This window comes from Callospermophilus lateralis, chromosome 16 (assembly GCF_048772815.1).
Source record: "Callospermophilus lateralis isolate mCalLat2 chromosome 16, mCalLat2.hap1, whole genome shotgun sequence".
Taxonomy (NCBI): Eukaryota; Metazoa; Chordata; class Mammalia; order Rodentia; family Sciuridae; genus Callospermophilus; species Callospermophilus lateralis.
Window position 1 is genome coordinate 66,453,640 of NC_135320.1, and position 20,051 is coordinate 66,473,690.

The window sequence follows — 20,051 nt, forward strand, 5'->3', positions numbered from 1 at the left end:
GAAATGTTTATACACATCTAAAATAAGCTCCTATTCTCCAGGTGTAAAAAAAAAAAAAGGTGCAACAGTTTAAGAAAGATTAATCTGAAAGAAAATAACAGGGCTGTGCATGGTAGTGCATGCCTGAAATCCCAGAGGCTCTGGAGGCTGAGGCAGGAGAATTTCGAGTACAAAGTCAGCCTCAGCAACAGTGAGGCACTAAGCAACTCAGTGAGACCTTGTCTCTAAAATACAAAATAGGGCTGGGGAAGTGGCTCAGTGGTTGAGTGCCCTGAGTTCAATCCCTGCTACCAAAAAGAAAAAAGAAAATAACAGGGATGAGAATGTGACTCAGTGGTAAAGCATTAACCTAGAATATCTGAGACTCAGGGTTCAATCCCTAGTGACTAACAGACATAGTTTGCTAATGGTACACACATACACACACACTTAGTGATCTGGGAGTCATCCCATTAAAAAGTTACACACACACACACACACACACACACACACACTCACACAATAAATATCTCTGGCTGAAAAACAAAAACAAAAACTTTGGAATGTATAGAAATCGGGAGACCAAGACCATATTGAGATATTTTCCAAATCCCATTTCATTGGTTCATTTTTTTATTCAATTGTATTTCAGTTAATGGAAATTATTTTGAATCAAATATATGCCTATGTGGCATTGATACTAATTAACACTTATTGAAAAATTCTTATGTGTCGGATGTTATGCTAAGACATCCTTGAATTATTTTATAAAATGTTCCAAATAACTTGACCAGGTAGATTTATTGTTATAGACAAGAACAATGAAGTGCAAAACATTTAAACAATTTGCATATGAGCAATCAAGGGTTTGAAAAGAGGCAGTTTGATTTTAAAACCCTGTTTCAAATAAAATACTTGTTTTCTTTCCTCAGAATACCCCTAGTGCAAAAAACAGAAAAAAAAATGTCATGAATTCTATCAAAAAAGCAAAAACAAAATGTAAAATGTCATAAATTCTATAACACAGATACATATGTTTATGTTAGAGGACATGAATAAAATCTTCATAGTAGGTATTCTGTTTTCGGTCTTCAAGGATAAGACAGAGTTCACGAGGAGGAAGATAAGTATATTGTAAATGGATGCAACAGCTTGTGGAAAAGCATAAAGACTTGTCAGCACAATGCACAATGCTTTTGAGTAATACTGACATGTTTTTGTAGAATCAAAAAGTAATGGGAAACCATGGAAGATGATTAGAAAAGGATCTGGTATGTTATAGTATAGAAAATGAACCAAGCAATTTAAAACAAAGGATTCATATACATTTATAGACAAAGGATACAATTTTCATTTAACGGAACTTGCAAGTAAAATGGATTAGAGACAGTGCAATGGGAGTTTGTAATATCATTTAGGAGAGTGTTTGAATTTTCTAGGAAAAGTATAATTGTGAAATAAAGCTTTTACAAGGAGAAGCTGAATATGAGCTATCTGAGGGGTAGAGTCATCAGCATTTACTGATGAGAGGCAAAGAGTTAAAAGAAAGAAGCCTAAACTGGTACAAATTAGCAATGGCATATACCTGCCATTGCTAATTCCATTCAGCAGAATAAAGAATGCAAAACATGGAGGAGTTTTACATAGGAAGCCAAAGGTATTCAATGCTGAGATCCAAGGGTCTGCAAAATATCAAATAAAAATTATGAAATAGAATATGGAGTCCTTGGCTATTTTTGGAATCATTTTCAAAAGAAATTTCAATATGGGTAAAAGGCAAAGATGAACATCTAGAGGAAGAAATCAAGTATACTTGAATATGCAATTCTTGGGGGAGGGAAATGTTTTCATTTAGAATTAAATATGAATTGGCCAATAGCCAGAATAATACTACATTGGGGCAAAAACCAGGATGGACTTTGTGTTTGGATCTTCCTCTCTCCTAAGCCTGCAAACTGTAATAATGGTAGCTGCCAAAATAAGCAAATTCATAGATATTAATTGTGAAATAATACAGTTTAGTTCTCATCTGACCAAGACAGCCTTCAGATAGACTAAACTTTAGACAGCCTTTTTCCTTGTGCTAGACACCTGCAGCCCCACCTACCTCCATTTCTTGAGGCATTTATTTAAAAAACAAAACAACAACAACATATATTCTTTCTTTGTCCCTTTGAGATATAAATCTTCTCCTAGTCTCCTACTAGTTTTACAATTCAGGAGCATCTTAGTGATCTGGGAGTCATCCCATTGAAAAGTAATCACAAGCTCTTCTAGTTTCTATGGGAGGGTAGGAAAATGACCTCAATAAATTCTAATTTGCAAACAAATGACCTAATCACATTGGCCATTTTACTGACTAGTATCCTCTCCTACTTTTCTACTAATTCGCCCCAATACTTAAAGACCCTCGATCTCTTCCAGAAGAGTTAAATTTAGTCTGCTTCCCTATTGCGATAGTCATGAATGGAGTTTTTGTTACCTGTTTAACTCTGTTGGTGAAATTTTTCTTTGACATATTCTTGAAAGAGTCAAAGAGGTGAACCTATTGACTGAATAAGCCTTCTTTCTCTTATCCTTACAAGACCCAGCTGATGACTATGGCTGCCATTTTCAAATGTAGGGTCTCCCTACATTGCTTTGGAGGTCATTTCCAGTTCAATTAGCAGACCAATAGATGGTCATTTCTGCCATATCAACAAACAGTTACTTTACTTTTTGGTTTAGAATGTGCTTATGGATAATTTACATCTTAAAATTATTTTTGTGGCATAAAAATACTGGATTTGTCCTTTCACTTGTTTTTCAGATGGATAAAAATCATGAAGCATATGACTTGATGAGAAACACAGGCCTAGTATAGTGGCAGAGCTGAGATTTAAATTCATATCTTTAAATTCTAAGTTAGGAGCAATCATGGTTGATTGTTTTCAACTAATTTTCAGGAGAAACCCTTATTTAAGCACTTCTTACTCTATTTTTTTAATTAGTTGTAAATGGACGTATTTATTCATTTTTATGTGATACTGAATTTCAAACCCAGTACCCCACTCCTGCTAGGCAAGCAATCTACCACTGAGCTACAACCATATCCCCATTTCTTATGGTCTTTAACATAAGTTTATTGAAGATAGAGGTGGATGAAATGTTAGGAGAATGAAATATTCATTCCAAAAGTTTCTAATATAAATTTGAGATTCTAAACCCCTAAGTGATTTTCCAATAGGAAATCATTTTTTATTCATTAATTTATTAATTCAATAAAAATGTACTTAGTTCTTCTATATATAAAATACTTTGCTAGTTACTCAATTTTTTTTCAAAAAGTCTTTATGACATTATACTTGCCCTCAAAAGACACACAGTATCTATAGCTAACATGAAATATGATAAGGATATACTGGAGCTGGGTAGGAAGTCTGGAAAAGGGAATGTCAGGTAATAACCCAAATATTAGGAAAAAGTTCCTGAAAGAGATATCAGAAGATGGTCTAGATTAAGAGATGAAGAGAAAACAGGCTTACAGTGAGAGAAAGGGAATGAGCGGAAGCAGGAAGTGAGAAATACTAATCCAACTGTGTGAAAGTCAAGTGTTTGTTGTTGTTGTTATTGTTGTTGTTGTTGCTGCAATATAGAGTTAGTGAGGGGTTAAGAAGGTTAAGCCTGTAAGTTTTGTGCAGTGATTATTTCTTTAAAACTTTAGTGGGTACCTAGGGAATTTGCTGAAATGCATATTTCAGGACTGTAACTCTAGCAGCTATTAGGTGGAACCCAGAAATCCTCATGGTTAAAGACCTCTTACTCTGATTTTTCAGATCACTTTATTATTTAGGCCCTGTTTCATCCCTAAAGAAAAGGGACAGTAACAACTCAAGTCCCTGAACGCCTCCTTTCTGTCTCCTAAAACCTAGCCAAGTTAAGGGAACAGTAAGTGCAAGCCTAGCCAGAAAGTCCAGATACATATTACCTTGAAAAACACTTTCTCTTATTCACACTGGGAACTAGGAAAGTTAATGTTACCTGTAAAAGTCTATTTTCTTGAATGTACATCAGGACAGTTGTTTCTTGAGCCAGACAAGCTGAGAAAGCTAATATTAATGATGTCACTGCTTTTGCCATTTTACACATAAAATCCCTTTATGAGTAAGGATGAGTGCAAAACTGAGGGCACTGTGGAAAGGATATTTGTCACTCATCCAGTAGGCCATCACTGGACAAAACTCCATGAGGGAGAGGAGGCACTGCTTGGCAAAGCACTATGAGGGATGAAGGTGCTATCTCTGTCAGCATGTGGCCACTGAACTCCTCTGGGATGAGTCTCTGATCTCTTGTAAGCTTTCCCCAATAAACCATATCTCCCCCATACTGTCTGGGCACGTTCTTTGTCTTGTCTGCAACCCATCCAATGCCCTGGTACAACTTGGTTGTGGAAAAAACAGGACCACAACAAGAAAATCCAAGAGAGCATGGGTATTCTGTATCTCTAAGACTCTCCTGAAAGATGTCACAACTTTCTAGGATGAGAAGGTAATTTGGATACATTTTTGAAATACAGGCTGTTGCCTACAACACTTTTTAGCAATAAAAGCAGAGCACATGATAAATAAAAGATATAGAGTACATCCAGTTTTAATTTTTCTAATGCCTAAAGAAAACTTGTTATAAATAATCTGAGTTGGAATACTGACTCATTCAATTCCAATCTGAGTTGGAATACTGACTTAATTTTAGTAGAAAGGACACATTTAAAATAGCTAGTATGTTTTAAGACCAATATGAAAGAGTATGAAGTATATCAGACTATATTCAGAAAAAAAATTATCTTGAACAAAAATGCTGAGGGAATTGTGGGGTTTCACAGCGGGAGATGCTCTTCCACTTGAGAATTGGCACTTAGGTGCTCAGAGGGAGTTGGGGACTTTTAGAGCTGGGTTTTGATTGAAAGGTTTAGTAATAAGTGACTTAAAGAGATGAGCATTCTATCATTTGGTCCGATATGTCTTTCTGTGGAGATATGCCTGATAAAATCTAGATGCCATCTCAGGGACTATCACACAATGGTGGTTCCACTTCTTTCCTTTATTCTCCTTCTTTACTTGTTCTAGGTTATAGGTGTGGTAAATAATCACCAGATCTTTTTACTTTCTGCACATTGGATGATGGTTCAAAAAAAAAGTAAAGGAAATTCAGGTTTGAATCTAGTATAAAAACAGGGAGACAGAAACATACAAATTAAATAAATAGACTTACAGAGATAGTGTGAGTAGCAGTTCTGCACCTCCTCTCATTTCTCTAACCCCTTCCCTTCTTCTCCTGCTTCATACCTAGCTCAGCAGAAATTGGGAGCAGAACCCTGTAGATGGGTTAATTAATTTTCCTATGGTAGTTCTTCAGGAGACCAGTAGACCAGAATACTACATGAATAGGTACTGTAAAAAGGGGTTGATTCTTAAATATAACTATGTAACATATGTAAACACATATCCTGTCCTTTAGAACTACAAATCAATTCTGATATATGCATCAGGTCATTAGTCCAATAAAAGAACTCTTTCCAAAGAGAATGTGATATTTCTGAATGTCTTTTCCTCTGAAGCTAATTGAGATTCAAGAGAAAAGCTCATACCCTCAAAGGGAGAGTTTATCTCGTATGCAAGTCCAGCCTTATTCTGAACAGTTCTCCAGGGACTTTAGTTTCATCCTATTCACTTGAAGAATTTTCTCAGAAATCTCACTAGAGAGTAGGAAGGACTATAAGCCATAGTAATTCAGGGAGCACTATTCTGAGGACAAGGAAGTTCATGCTTGAATAAGCATTTTATGGAACATTCTAAAGTTGGTGGAGCAAAACAGAAGCCTTTTCTCTTTCTTTCTTGCCTCTGTCTCTGTCTTCTGCCTTCACACATACATTTTTACATGTCAAAAACATGTTGGCAAGACTTAGACTTTCTAATCACTTTTTTTTGTTGTTGAAAAACTTCCTCCAGTCAAATTTAAAAAACTTCTCTCATTTCTTCCACCCACCCACCCAGGATGCCTGCTGGGATGATGACCAGAGACATGTGGAGGACAGGAAGGAGCATGGTGAGGGAAGACAAGTGCTTGATAATTGCTGTTCCACTCAGCACTTGGAATAGAAAAGAATTTGTATCCTCTTTCATATTTCATTCGCTAACTTTCCTTTTAGCTCCCTTTCCCTGTGAGAGGTCAGCACTAGTATGAAGTAAATTTGCTGTCACTGTCTTCTCTTGACTGTTGCCATTTCCCTTACTAACCTTTACTGTTCACTAATGTCTTCCATTTGTCAGGTATTGACGATATTTATTCACCTGTGTGTCATGATTCCCTGACACACAGGAATTCAACTTTTTCCAGTGATCTCTCTGCTTCCACACCTGACAGTTGATTCTTCTCATTGGATTTTCTTTTTTTTAATTCTGTAACCAAGTCCAAGTACCTCCTTTGGTATTCATTTGATGCATAGCAAACTCATGTCTTTGACTACTTGAATTGTTTCAAGTAGACAGCTCTTTTCATCTCCAAAGTAACATGTTTTCATCATTTTTTTCCCCTCTTGTTCAATACTCAAAGAAAGCAAAAAGTCAACTGTATGAGCACATATCTATCCATGGATTCTAGTTCCTCTTTCACACAGGCATCTTCATTCTCAACAAGTGAATCTCTTGGAGTCGTTACCTTCAACTTCTTGAATATAAAGAGATTAGCTTCCTCTCTCTTAAAAGGAGATGGATGAAAACTGAACAACTTATGACTCCAGCAGTTACAGAAAAATAGGTAGATTGACAAATGTAAAACTACATCAATGTCCCTTACTTTCTTATTGCAGCTTTCACAAATTGGGAGCCATATCTCCATCACACAAATAATTGAGAGAAGAGTCAGTTAGGACTCACTTAAGTTCCAGGCAGGCTATCCAGACTGCAGTTTTCTATGGAGATCAATATTGATACATTTTTCCTACTTAGCAAGGGGTATAAATTGCTAATTCAGAAGCAGCAGGAAAATATGGCTCTACAATTTATTAATCACACATTTGTTCGGGTTGTTTTCCTTATCAGGAAGATTGAAAAGACAACAATATTTGAAATTATCATGATTCTCCACAAGAAAGAGGTGATTTTTGTTTCCATCAGTTTTAAATCGGCATCTTAATTAAATCATTAGCTTTGGGCCAATAGCATCCATCTGACTCTTGCAATATATTTAACTTAATGAAATCCTCCTTTTTTGTAAAGAAGTTCATACAATGTATTATGTCCTATTCATATTCAAAAACATAACAATGTAATACAGAAGGGCAACATTGCATTTCCAGTTTTGTCCAGGGAGTTGTTTTAGATTTAAGAGGGCATTGCTGACTATAGTGTAATATTCATGGGAGGCAAAGAGTGAGGTATAGAAGAGAGAAGCAAATAGTATATATGCATGAGAGCCTTCTGAGAACCAGAGGAAAAATTATGATGAAAAAAACAATGGATGGGCACAAATTAAATTACAAGTCATTTTAAAATTTAAAATATAAATCCCACTCTCTGCATGGGATTTGAGAGGAAAAGGAAAGGCGCTTCTTAGGAGAATTCTTTAAGGAACAATTCTTTTTAGAGAGAGTAGGTATATTATTTTATCTCTATTGAGAAACAGAACTGAGTAGAAGCTAGGGAAAAAACACTGAGACCATCAAGATGGCTATTGCAGTAGCTAAGGCCAAAGATATTGGTTGCTGATACCAGTGTCAGGAATGAAGACAATGAGAAGTAGTTGGGCTCTATTTCAAAGACAGAATTAACAAGGTTTTCCAAAGCACTATATATGGTTGTGATAGAGGGCAAGGAATGACTTTAAGAGTTGTGGCACACTTTACTGAAATAATGCCATTACTATTATAATGGTGGAGAAAATTTTTGACCATAACAGACTTGGAATGATGGGGGTAGAGATGAGTTTTGGACAGGTTAAGTTTCAGACACCTATTAAAGATCTGAGTGCAGATATTCTGTAAGAACATAAATATATGAGTCTGGACTTCAGGGATAAGAGATGTAAATTTGAGAGACACCAGCACACAGATGTTAATTAAAGTTCGAGACTGGATAAAGTTAGAGACTCATCAATACAGTTAGTGAAACGAGAAAATATCCAAGTTGCAGCTCTGGGACATTCACTGAAACAGAAATCACAGAGTTAGGGAAAAAGCAGGAAAGAAGGCAAAAATGAACTTGAGTAGTATATTTAAACGAAATTTAATAAAGTATATGGTAGTATTTAAGAATTATCTAACTTATTTTTCTATAAAGAGTAAAATAATTTTATAACTTTAAACCATTGGGAAAATTTTGATTTAAAAAAGTAAATGGCATGGATTTCAGTTTTTATGATGAAATAATAAATACATTTTAACCTAACTCTCATTTTTTGGTCTACAAATAAACCTTCACATCTTTGAGTCTCCAGGAGTATAGTTCAGTGATATTTCTTTTTTTAAATGACATTCACAAATAAATAAAAACTCCTATATCCAGGAAATATTACTTTCTGTGGCTGCAAAAGAAATAGGATAATTAATTTATGTTCAACTGTCTTGCTTTTTAAAACAGAAAACTCTAGATGACTTAGTGCTCACTGCTTGACAAAACTTGGAAAATAACTCTTGTTTTTATCCTAAGTCTCATATAATGATCTTGAAAAGATAAAATGAAAAACTTGATTTTTTCTTCTCTTTTTTAAAAGTGTATGATTTCATATAATAAGTTGGAGATGTATTCCTCAAGTTTTAAAAGAGATGTATTCCTCAAATTTTGGATATGTATTCCTTAAACTTTAAGGGAGTATTACTTCTAACTGAAATCATTAAAATGGAATTAGGGATCTCTCCTTTGGACAGAGTACAATGAAGTCATTCTTATGTTAACATTATGATTATGTATAGTACAGAGGGACTGAAAAGAAAGTAGGAAAAGGAGAGGAAAAACAACTTGGTGAGGAAAAAGAAGAGAAATAATGATGGGAGGAAGATTATGATGATATTTATGTGTAATGGCTACTTTCCCGAAGGGGGAAATGGCAATGGCTTAGGAAGATATTTGAGAAGCTTTCTGTGCACTGTTTATTTTTTTTTCTCCATTACAACTGAAAGAAAATCAAAGTAAAAATCTCTATTATCTATCAATGATACTTGAATACTTTTAGTATAGTTCCCGAGACTGCCTAATTCATACAGAAAATTGAACCACATTAGCAGCTAAATTATTAGTAAAATTACAGTGGCAAATTGTTTACAAAAAGACAAGACATGAACAGAACAACAGTGCAAAGGCAAAAGGTCACTGTAGAAAGGTACTGTGAGATTAAAATGATGGTTTGCAGGAAAATGCACAATGTAAGATACAATGTTCCAGTTAGATTCTAGATGATAGAAGATCTTACCTAAGTGGATTACACAACCTCACAAAAGGGAGAAACTCAAGAAACTTCTATGTAAATCCCTTGACCAATGCTTCTTCAGTAGGTCTAAAGGACAGTCAACTTCTCAAGGAGACAGGTTGTTAGTTGATGTATGACTTCTGAACTTCTCTACTGGTCTGCCATTCTCATTGGGAGGTTGGTTGCTGCTGTTGGACTTCCAAGAAAAGTATAATAGAGAACCACTAGTTTGTGTCATTTCTTCCTAGGTGGATGCCTTCTTTTAATGTTCAGAAAGGAAATGTATGGGCTACTGGAAATGCTGTTGTCAGTTGTCAGTAATATCATTCTTGTATTGCTTCTTATTCTCATGAAGTAGAGAAGTATTTACTTGTAAACATACCTTCTAAAATGTGGGAAGACACATCTGCAACTTAGAGGGTAGCTAGCCTATTTTATTCAGTTCATCTTATTGTTTTTTTTTTTTTGTGGAGTTTTTTTGTTGTTGTTGTTGCTTGTTTGTTTTTACTTTTTGCTCCTAAAGGCATTTGGAGTCATGAAGTCATGATTTCTACTCCCACATTTGGCAGTAGGTGCTATTTGTGACTCAGATCCATTAAAATCAGTGGCATTTGGCTTCACCACCCTGAATGACATAAATATTCAGAAGAGTTGACCTGTGTGCAAATAAACATTATGGGGCTGGGGATGTACTTCAGTGGGAGAGCAGAGCATTTGCCTGCATGCGTGAGGTCCTGGAATCAATCCCCAGTACAACCAAAAAAAAAAAAAAAAAAGAAAAAGAAAGAAAAGGAAAGAGAAGGAAGGGAGGAAAAAAGAGAAGAGAAATAAAGTATATTCTGGCTATGCATTAAACTCATAGAAAATATTCAAGCTTGACAGCTACCAGGAGAAGGTACAAAAGGATTAGGGAATGAGGAACATCTGCAACAAGTTCATAGCAAACTAATTCAGAGCAAATCTGAGAAAGCAAATGAAAGCTGAGAAAAATTAGTTATGGCTATATTTAAGAAAGAGCCAAGTAACAATGCTCAGATCATTTGAGGTATGGAAAATGAGGCAAAAAACTTTTGGCAAACAATAAGCCAAGCTATCTCACTTAGACCTAGCCCCCAGATGAGCAGAATATAGGTGGGAGAAACAAATGGGTTTCCCAAAGTCCAAAAGGAAAATCCTTCTGGTGAGTCAGATATTGTAACTTAAAATTTGCCTTCTACTAGTAGTATTGGTCCCAAGAAAAATTTCAATGATTAGAAATATAGAGTTTTACTGGATGGTTAAAAGAGTACAAATTGGGGGTAAGGAGTAGCTCCAGTTTGCGTTGCTTGGCATTGCAAAGGAATTCTAGTGACCCACTACTCCCTTGAAAAAATAATAAAGTGAAAGCAACATCTTACCCATAAGAAACATAAGCTTATGTGAAGAGAGAAATACAATCTAAAAGTAACTATGTTATACCCTTTGTCCCTTTCGCAAATTTCGCAGCACTTTGGCTAACAGATGTGACTTTGAAGTACATGATATGAGCCAGGCAATGCCCTGAAACCCCAAAAGGATTTTTGATCGTACTAAGAAAGCAGGGGGGAATAAAATGAGGATTATGGTAAGAAAAGAAGAAAATCCAGAGAAGAAGATTCTCATGAGAAAACTGAATTTCAGAGGATTGAACTTTTAGAAGAGGCTCATAGATACCAAACAGGAGATTTGCACTATACAGAACAGAAAAATCAATGAATGTGGGGGCAACATGGTTGTGAGGAATAAAGAGCCAGAGAGGAAAGTTGTGTTTGCAGCTACTATATGTCAAAAACTGATGAAGGTAGAGGAAGGTAATCTATAAGAAGTTTCTATGTTAAATGGATTTTTATTCCTGTGACCAAAATACTGGACAATAAAAACTTAGAGGAAGAAAAGTTTATTATGTGCTCATAGTTTCAGAGTTTTGGCTCATGGTTGGTCTATTCTAATGTATTGGCCTGGAAGTGAGGCAGAATATCATGGTGGAAGAAAGTGGCACAGCTCCTGACAGCTGGGAGGCAGAGAGATAGAGAAAGGAGCCAGGAACAAGTTATAGTCCAAAGGCATAACCTAGTGACCTACTTCCTCCAGCCATGCCCCACTTCCTTACAGTATTCCATTCTTCTTCTTCTTTTTCTTCTTCTTCTTCTTCTTCTTATTATTATTATTATTTATTTTTGATACCAGGGGCACTCAACCACTGAGCCATATCCCCAGCCCTATTTTGTATTTTATTTAAAGACAGGGTTTCACTGAGTTGCTTAGCACTTCACTTTTGCTGAAGCTGACTTTGAAATTGCGAGCCTCCTACCTTAGCCTACCCAGTCACTGGGATTATAGGCATGTGCCACTGTGACCTGATGCATTCATATTATTAATCAATCTAATGGATTAATCCACTGATGAGGCTACATTTACCATCATTATCTAAAAACCTCCCATCTGAACGTTTCTACTTTGGGGATCATGCTTTTACAACATGAGCTTTGCAGGAGGAACATTCTAGATCCTAAGGGTAACACTTTTTATATAAAACATTATGAAAATCCTTTGTCAGCCAATTGAAGGAGACCTACAACAAGAACATTCTTCATGACTTTAGGTTGTTGATTTGAAGGATACATCAGGTAGAATGGCCCTAGACAGAACTAGTCATATTCAAGTACAGTCTCAGGGTGGGTAAAGGAGTCATTGACTTTATTTAATGGAATTTAGATAACAATTTGTCAGGTTCAAATTTCAATGACTTCAATTCTGAATACAATAACTAATATATTTTGTTTCCCATTAGTAGAACTGAAAGATCACAAGGCTTTAAAAAGTATCTAGACTTTTGTCTTCACAGTAAGATTAGATCAACCCATTTTAGAAGAAGTTAGAATTCTCATAAATCCAAAATCTTTCCCTAGTTAATACATCTAAGTTGAACTTTAGGTCAGTGAATAAAATTTATAACCCAATTCTTTTCAACAACTGTATCTATCTGAAAACTATCTGAATTGAATCTAGCTCTAGCTGTGGGATCATAGAACTGCGAAGCATTATGATATTATTTCTCTCATTTGGTCTAACAATATTTATCCAAGGAATATGGAAGATGAAAAGTTTCACTTTTTAAAATCATTTCCCATGGTTTCAGGGTTGAGGACTAATTGACATTGGCTGATCACTAACTTGCCAATATGTTTATATACCTAGGTAATTCTGATAGAATGAAATTGGAGCAGGGATGATGGCAATCTTTAATTGGGTTGGAACGTAAATATTTCTTTTTAAAATATTTTTATTAGTTGTTGATGGATCTTTATTTTTTAAATTTATTTATATGTGGTGCTGAGGATCAAGCCCAGTGTCTCACACATGCTAGGCAAGTCCTCTATCACTGAGCCATAACCCCAAAGCTCAAAGATTTCTAAAAAAAAAAAAAAAAAAAAAAAAAATCACAGGCTTCCTTTCTCTTGTTCTATAAGTTCTGATTAAAGCAAATATTTTTCTACTTTCTAATTTCAACATACACCAATAATATGTGTAAATAACTTATGAATGTATTCAGTCGTAGAATATTTCATGCAGAGAATAAAATAGATGTAGAAAATTAGTTGTATTATCAGAACATAGAAACATGTCCTTTAAAAATTTCTCCTACATAAATGTTTAATATAAAGATAATAAAACAGTTTTAGCTAAAAATGGAAGCATATGTCAGAGGCTCTGATAGTGCCTTAAGAGGTGAATGTAATAAATAATAAAACTCTATCAAAACATGGCAGGTCTAGAGAACAAGAGAGATAGGAAGAGCATGTTCCCAGCCATATTCCTCTCCATTAATGGGAGTAACTGGGTGTCAGCTGGAAAAATGGTGGGGGAAAGAAAGAAGGTTAAAAATGTTAGGAAAACAGCTTGTCTCAGACTTTTGTTGCTAGTACCTAAGTAAAATTGAGGCAACATCCAGAAAATCAATATAAACCTTAATATGAATCCAAGAAATCAAACACACCTGAGTTAATTCTATAGAAATTGACAGAAGTTTGTTTGTTTGGGTGGAAAGTAGCTCAAAGTGTGGCCTGGGATATGATAGATAACCCGGCAAATGCCACACTAAGGTTGCTTTGGGTCCACCTTGATTCTGCCTTCCTTGGCTCCAATCCCACCCTTAGTGATGGTCCCACTTTGGTGTTGGATCCATAAACAGCGAGATGAACAAACTACATGCCATTTTAATCAAACATAGAGAAAAAAAAGATTCTTCCTTCAAAAACTTCCTAAAGCTTCTTTTTAGGATATTTGGAGCATTTGCAGGCCTGTGGCAAATAAAAAGTTCTAAACACTTTTTTTTTTTTTTTAAGAGAGAGTGAGAGAGGGGAAGGAGAGAGAGAGAGAGAGAATTTTTTTTTTTAATATTTATTTTTTAGTTATCGGTGGACACAACATTTTTGTTTGTATGTGGTGCTGAGGATCGAACCCAGGCCGCACACATGCCAGGTGAGCGCGCTACCGCTTGAGCCACATCCCCAGCCCCTTAAACACTTTCTTATTCACTTTCTATTTTTGATACTGGGGATTGACCCCAAGGGAACTTAACCACTGAGCCACATCCCCAGCCATTTTTAAATATTTTATTTAGATATAGGGTCTTGATAAGTTGCTTAGGTCCTCACAAAATTGCTGAAGCTGGCTTTGAACTCACAATCCTGCTGCCTCAGCCTTCTGAGCCACTGGGATTATTGTAATGCACCACCACACACCCCACTCTTATTTACTTTTAAAAGTTAAATACCATTCATCTTTTAGAATATAAAATTGCTCTCTGGTAGCAGTGATTAATAAAATTACTTGTTGTTATCAATTTCATTATTTTTAACCTCCTAACCAGCTAGCCATCAAGCAGTTCCAAAAGCCAACAATCTAAATAAGTGAAGATCCAACAAAGTTTAACAATTACCTAGAGATAGTCTGGAAATAACTTACAGGACATAGGTTGGAGAGGCTCAGATCCTCTCACTTCCCAACTGAAATGGCTGCCAGCCAATCACAGAATAACTTTGAAACTATTTAGCATTGTTTACAAAGCATGTCTGTCTCTGTACTACTTATTCATCAGACCCACACCCCTGTCTTCTATTCCAGTCACACTAAACTGGTACTTGTCTTTCTGTGGAAATAATTTTTTCTCCATCATCCACTTTTCATTCAAATACTAATATAGGCTTTCCTGACTAGTTTGCCAAGTCTGGGACAGGAACTATGATAAAACTGAATTCAGAGGCAAAATGTGATGTAAAAATTAAATATTACTGGAGGGGAGGGGAGGGGGGATAGTAGGGGATAGGAATGGTAGCAGAACACAACAGTCACTAATATGCCATTATGTAAAAATGTGAGTGTGTAACCGATGTGATTCTGCAATTTGTATTTGGGGAAAAAAATGGGAATTCATAACCCAATCGAGTCAAATGTATGAAAGATGATATATCATGAGCTCTGTAATGTTTTGAACAATCAATAAAAAATAAATAAATAAATAAATAAATAAAATTTAAAAATTAAATATTACTTTCTATTTTTCTCTTTTTATTTCAGTCTTTTATTGTGCAACTCCATTATATTTTTAAAATAATGTCACAATCATAAATACTGCCAGAGTTGTCCCAGTTCAGCATCCTGAAATCACAAATAAGAGAGTGCTTAGAAGTAATGAGGAAGGAGATGCTTAATTGAAGGGCCACTAGGAAAAGGTAATTACATGGTTTGAGATTACCTCATCATAAGATATTTAATCCAGTGAAAGCCAGCAATTTATAGGCAATGTTGTATTCCTTAAACTGTGACACTTTGAAAACTATATAGTAAATGTTCTTAATTTATCAGCTAGAAATTGAGAAAACGGAAGTTTCCATTTTCCTTTAAGCATTGGTAATAAGAAAAACTGGGAAAGTAAGAAAAAGGCAACATTTAGGCAAGGGACCAAGGCTCACAATAGGCCCCTGTCCATCCCGCCACCACCTACAGACACCCCGAGGAGCTCAGCCTCTGGCACAGGACCGCCCCTCCCTACCGGAGACTATCTCTGGAGCTCAGGCCCAGACAAGATCTGCCCTCACCAAATTGCGGGAGACCCAGGTCCAGGATCTACACTACAAGAAAGGAAGACACACAGACAACATTAAAAAAAAAAAAAAGGGGGGGGGGAGGAAAGTGCCCCAAACAAATCAGAATAGTACAATAACAGAACCCATGAACAGCAAAATTGATGAAATAACAGAGAAGGTATTCAGAAGATTCATAATTAAAATAATCTGTGAATTAAAGAATGACCTAAATGAGCAAATACAGGCAAAATTTGATCACTCCAACAGGGAGATAAGAGAGGAAATACAGGTAGCCGGAGATTACTTTGAGAGAGATAGACTCTGAAAAAAAAAAAAAAAAAAACAGTCAGAAATCCTTGAAATGAAGAATACAGTAAATCAAATAAAAATCTCAATATAAAGCATAATCAACAGACTAGATTACTTGAAAGAAAGAATGTCAGATAATTAAGACAAAGTATACAACAATCTGGAACATAAAGTTGATCACACAGTGAAGATAGTAAGAAACCATGAATGGAACATCTAAGAATTATGGGACAGCATCAAAAGACCAAATCTAAGAGTTATTGGGATAGAGGAAGGCACAGAGTTCCAAACCAAAGGAATGCACAATCTTGTCAATAAGATAATATCAGAAAATTTCCCAAGTAGGAAGAATGAAATGGAAGACCAAATACAAGAGGCTTACAGGACACCAAATGTACAAAATTACATCAAGGCACATTAAATGAAAATGCCTAGGGTACAGAATAGGATAGAATCTTAAAAGCTGCAAGAGAGAAGAATCAGATCACATATAGGGGGAGACCAATTCGTATCTCAACAGATTTTTCAACCCAGACCATCAAAACTAGGAGATCATGGAACAACATATACCAAACTCTGAAAGAAATTGAATGCCAAGTAAGCATCTTATATCCAACAAAACTAAGCTTTAGAGTTAATGATGAAATAAAAACCTCCCACAATATACAAAAGTTAAAAGAATTTACAACTAGAAAGCCTGCAATACAGAACATCCTCATCAAAATATTCCATGAAGAGGAAATTAAAAACAAGGATGAAAATCAGCAGAAGGAGGTATTACACTAAAGGAAAACCTAATCAGCGGAGAAACCAAGTCACATTAAATACAAAAATAAACAAAAATGACTGGGAATACAAATGAATACAAATCATGTCTCAATAATAACCCTGAATGCTAATGGCTTAAACTCACCAATCAAATGACACAGACTAGTAGATTGGATTAAAAAAAAGATGCAATAATGTGCTGCCTCCAAGAGACTCATCTCATAGGAAAAAACATCCACAGACTGAAGGTGAATCATTAGGAAAAATCATACCACTCATATGGATTGTGGAAGCAAGCAGGGGTTTCTGTCATCATATCAAATAATGTAGGCTTCAAGCTAAAGTTAATCAAAAGGGATAAAGAAGGATACTACATACTGCTCAAGGGAACCATACACCAACAACACTTGACAATTATAAATATATATGCCCCAAAGGAACATCTACGTTCACCAAACTCTTCTCAACTTCCAAGAGTCACATAGACCACAACACAATAATTTTGGGGGAGTTTAACACACCTCTTTCACCACTGGATAGATCTTCCAAACAAAAGCTGAACAAAGAAACTATAAAACTCAATAATACAATCAATAACTTAGACTTAACTGACATATACAGAATATTTCACCCTTCAATAAGCAAGTACAGTTTCTTCGAAGCAGCACATGGGTCAGAAATGATAGGGGAATGTGATAGACATTATTATCCAAAATACATGTATAAAGACACAAATTGGTGTGAATATACTTCGTATACAACCAGAGATATGAAATATTGTGCTCTATATGTGTAATAAGAATTGTAATGCATTCTGCTGTCATACATAAATAAAAATTAATAATAAAGATAGCTTTCATAAGAAAGGGTACAAAATAATACATTTTGGAGTGTATTTGTATGCTTCAAAATACTGTTATTTTATGTATATACTCAATAATTTGACTGAGTATAAAGTTCTATTTGAAATTAATCTTCACTCAGGATTTTTAAGAAACTACTCCATTGTCTTCAAGTTTCTAATATTATAATTGAAAAGCATTTTTTAAAAAAGCCAAAACCCCCCCCCAGCATACTACAAGGACACAACCACATCAATGTTTACAGGAGCACAATTCACAATAGCTAAATTGTGGAACCAACCTAGATGCCCTTCAGTAGATGAATGGATTAAAAAAATGTGGCATATATACACAATGGAATATTACTCAGAAATAAAAGAGAATAAAATCATGGCATTTGCAGGAAATGGATGGAGTTGGAAAAGATAATGCTAAGTGAAGTTAGCAATCCCCAAAAACTAAATGCCTAATGTTTTCTCTGATATAAGGAGGCTGATTCATAGTGAGGTAGGAAGGGTGAGTATGGAAGGAATAGATGAACTCTAGATATGGCAGAGGGGTGGGAGGGGGTGGGAGGGAGCATGGGGTTAAAAATGATGGTGGAATGTGATGGTTATAATTATCTAAAGTACATGTATGAAGACATAAATTGGTGTAAATATACTTTGTGTACAACCAGAGATATGAAAAGCTGTTCTCTATATGTGTAATATGAATTGCAATACATCCCGCTGTCATATATAAATTTAAAAAATGAATAAATTTTAAAAAAGAAAAGAAAAAGGAACCATGTTTCCAGGTTTGAAGTCATCTAATTAGTAAAGTTCATCATTTTAATATACAGATTTGTATCCCTAGATACTAGAGTAGAAAAAAAATTGGAATTTTGAATAGTAATCTCTACTATGGCAATTCTAAATAAAACCCCTTTAACTCAAACATTACTACATATTCTAAATGGATACATCATATAATTAATATATTTTTAGGGTGATAATGCTTCCATCTTTCTAAACTAACATGGGACTTTATATGTGTATATAATATATAAAGATGTACATTTCTCAATATTGCATATATTACATATACATGTGCACACACACACATCCATATATATGACATAGTCCACAAAGTCAAGAAAGTTCATGACAATGTATATATATGCGTGTGTGCATATGCATATATGTTCTTCTTTTTTTTTTTTTTTTGCAGTAGTGGAGATTGAACCCAGAGTCTTGTGTGGGCTAGGCAAGTGTTCTGCCACTGAGCTACATCCTCAGCCCCAGTGCTTTTGACTGAATTTTTTCAAGAAAATAAAACTGAAAAAATAAATTAGCAAACTATAAATTATATATTTTATATAATTTTTTAGCATAAATTCATTATAACTGATAGTTGTTAACATATTTCTAAAAGTTAAATAGGGATATATATACCACAACAGTTAAAATACCAAGATAATATAAATGGAAGTTATAATTATAACTTTATAAACTATTGTTAACTCTAACTACTACTATAAATATAACTATGCATTATACGAAAGGGATTTATACATGTGACCAATGTTTACCATTTATTAAGGTACAATGTGTATCATTTATTAAGGTACAATGTTCACCCTTTATTAAGCTAGGAGCTCCTTTTAAGGTAGGAGCTCCTTTTAAAAGAGTGCTCCTAAAAATTTCTTAAAAATTATGTAAATATGAAAAAAAATTAGAAGTGAAATTTGTTCATATATGTATGATGTGTAAAAGTAAGTGACATTTTTAGGTAAAACTTATAACAGTTCCAGTAGACAATGCATTTCCTTTTACAATTTCTATTGCTTTATGATGATATATTAGTGGGTTATATTTCCCACTACTGCACTTACCTCCACATCTTGGAATTGGTCCACTCCACATTACTTTTCCATCCATCAGAATACATGTAATTGTTTCTGTTCCCTGGGTTTTAATAAATCCTTCTTCACAAATAACTGAAATTGAACTTCCTAATTGAAAGTTGTCCCCAAACCGCCGTGCATTAATTGGTATTCCAGGATCAGGGCATTCGTTGTGTCCAAATGCTTTTTAGAATAACAAACAAAAACACAAAATAAATATGAGAAAGGGCAATCTTTGTATATTTTGGGTGATTAAAAATAACTCATAAGGAGATTGTATTTATTTCTAGAAAAGACTTTTATTTATTTATCTTTTAAAAATTTGGAGGCTCTCCTCTGACAGATTGCTTGTGATATGTTAGAGGTGTAATGATTTTAAAATACAAATTATACCTTAAGATTATTAAAATTTAAAATATAATTATTTCTGTTTATATATGGTGATCCCCTAGGCTAAGTTCATGCAAATATTCCCAAAATATAAATTAGTTAGAATTTCAATTAATATAACTTCTGAGTAAGTTGACTATATCTCACAGGAAACTTCTGTAATTCACTCGGTAAGGAACAGAAAGAGGGTCTCATTGTGATAATCAAAGTGAAATGTTTCAATATAGAATGGAAGTCTTAAAATTTCTTTTTAATTTTTTATGACTTTTACTTTCTACCATCCTGGAAAAGGGAAGAGACTAAGTCCTTTACAATTACCAACTTCTA

General features: G+C 34.8%; 1 protein-coding gene across 3 annotated transcripts in view; it reads right to left on the minus strand.

Annotated features, from left to right (window-relative positions):
- Positions 1-20,051, minus strand: part of Csmd3 (CUB and Sushi multiple domains 3) — a 1,108,856-nt gene that overhangs the window by 403,663 nt on the left and 685,142 nt on the right. For all 3 annotated transcript variants that reach the window (XM_076835404.2, XM_076835403.2, XM_076835402.2), the window contains one exon: positions 19,323-19,517. In XM_076835404.2, the coding sequence (XP_076691519.2) occupies positions 19,323-19,517 (195 nt within the window). The remainder of the gene's footprint in view (positions 1-19,322; positions 19,518-20,051) is intronic.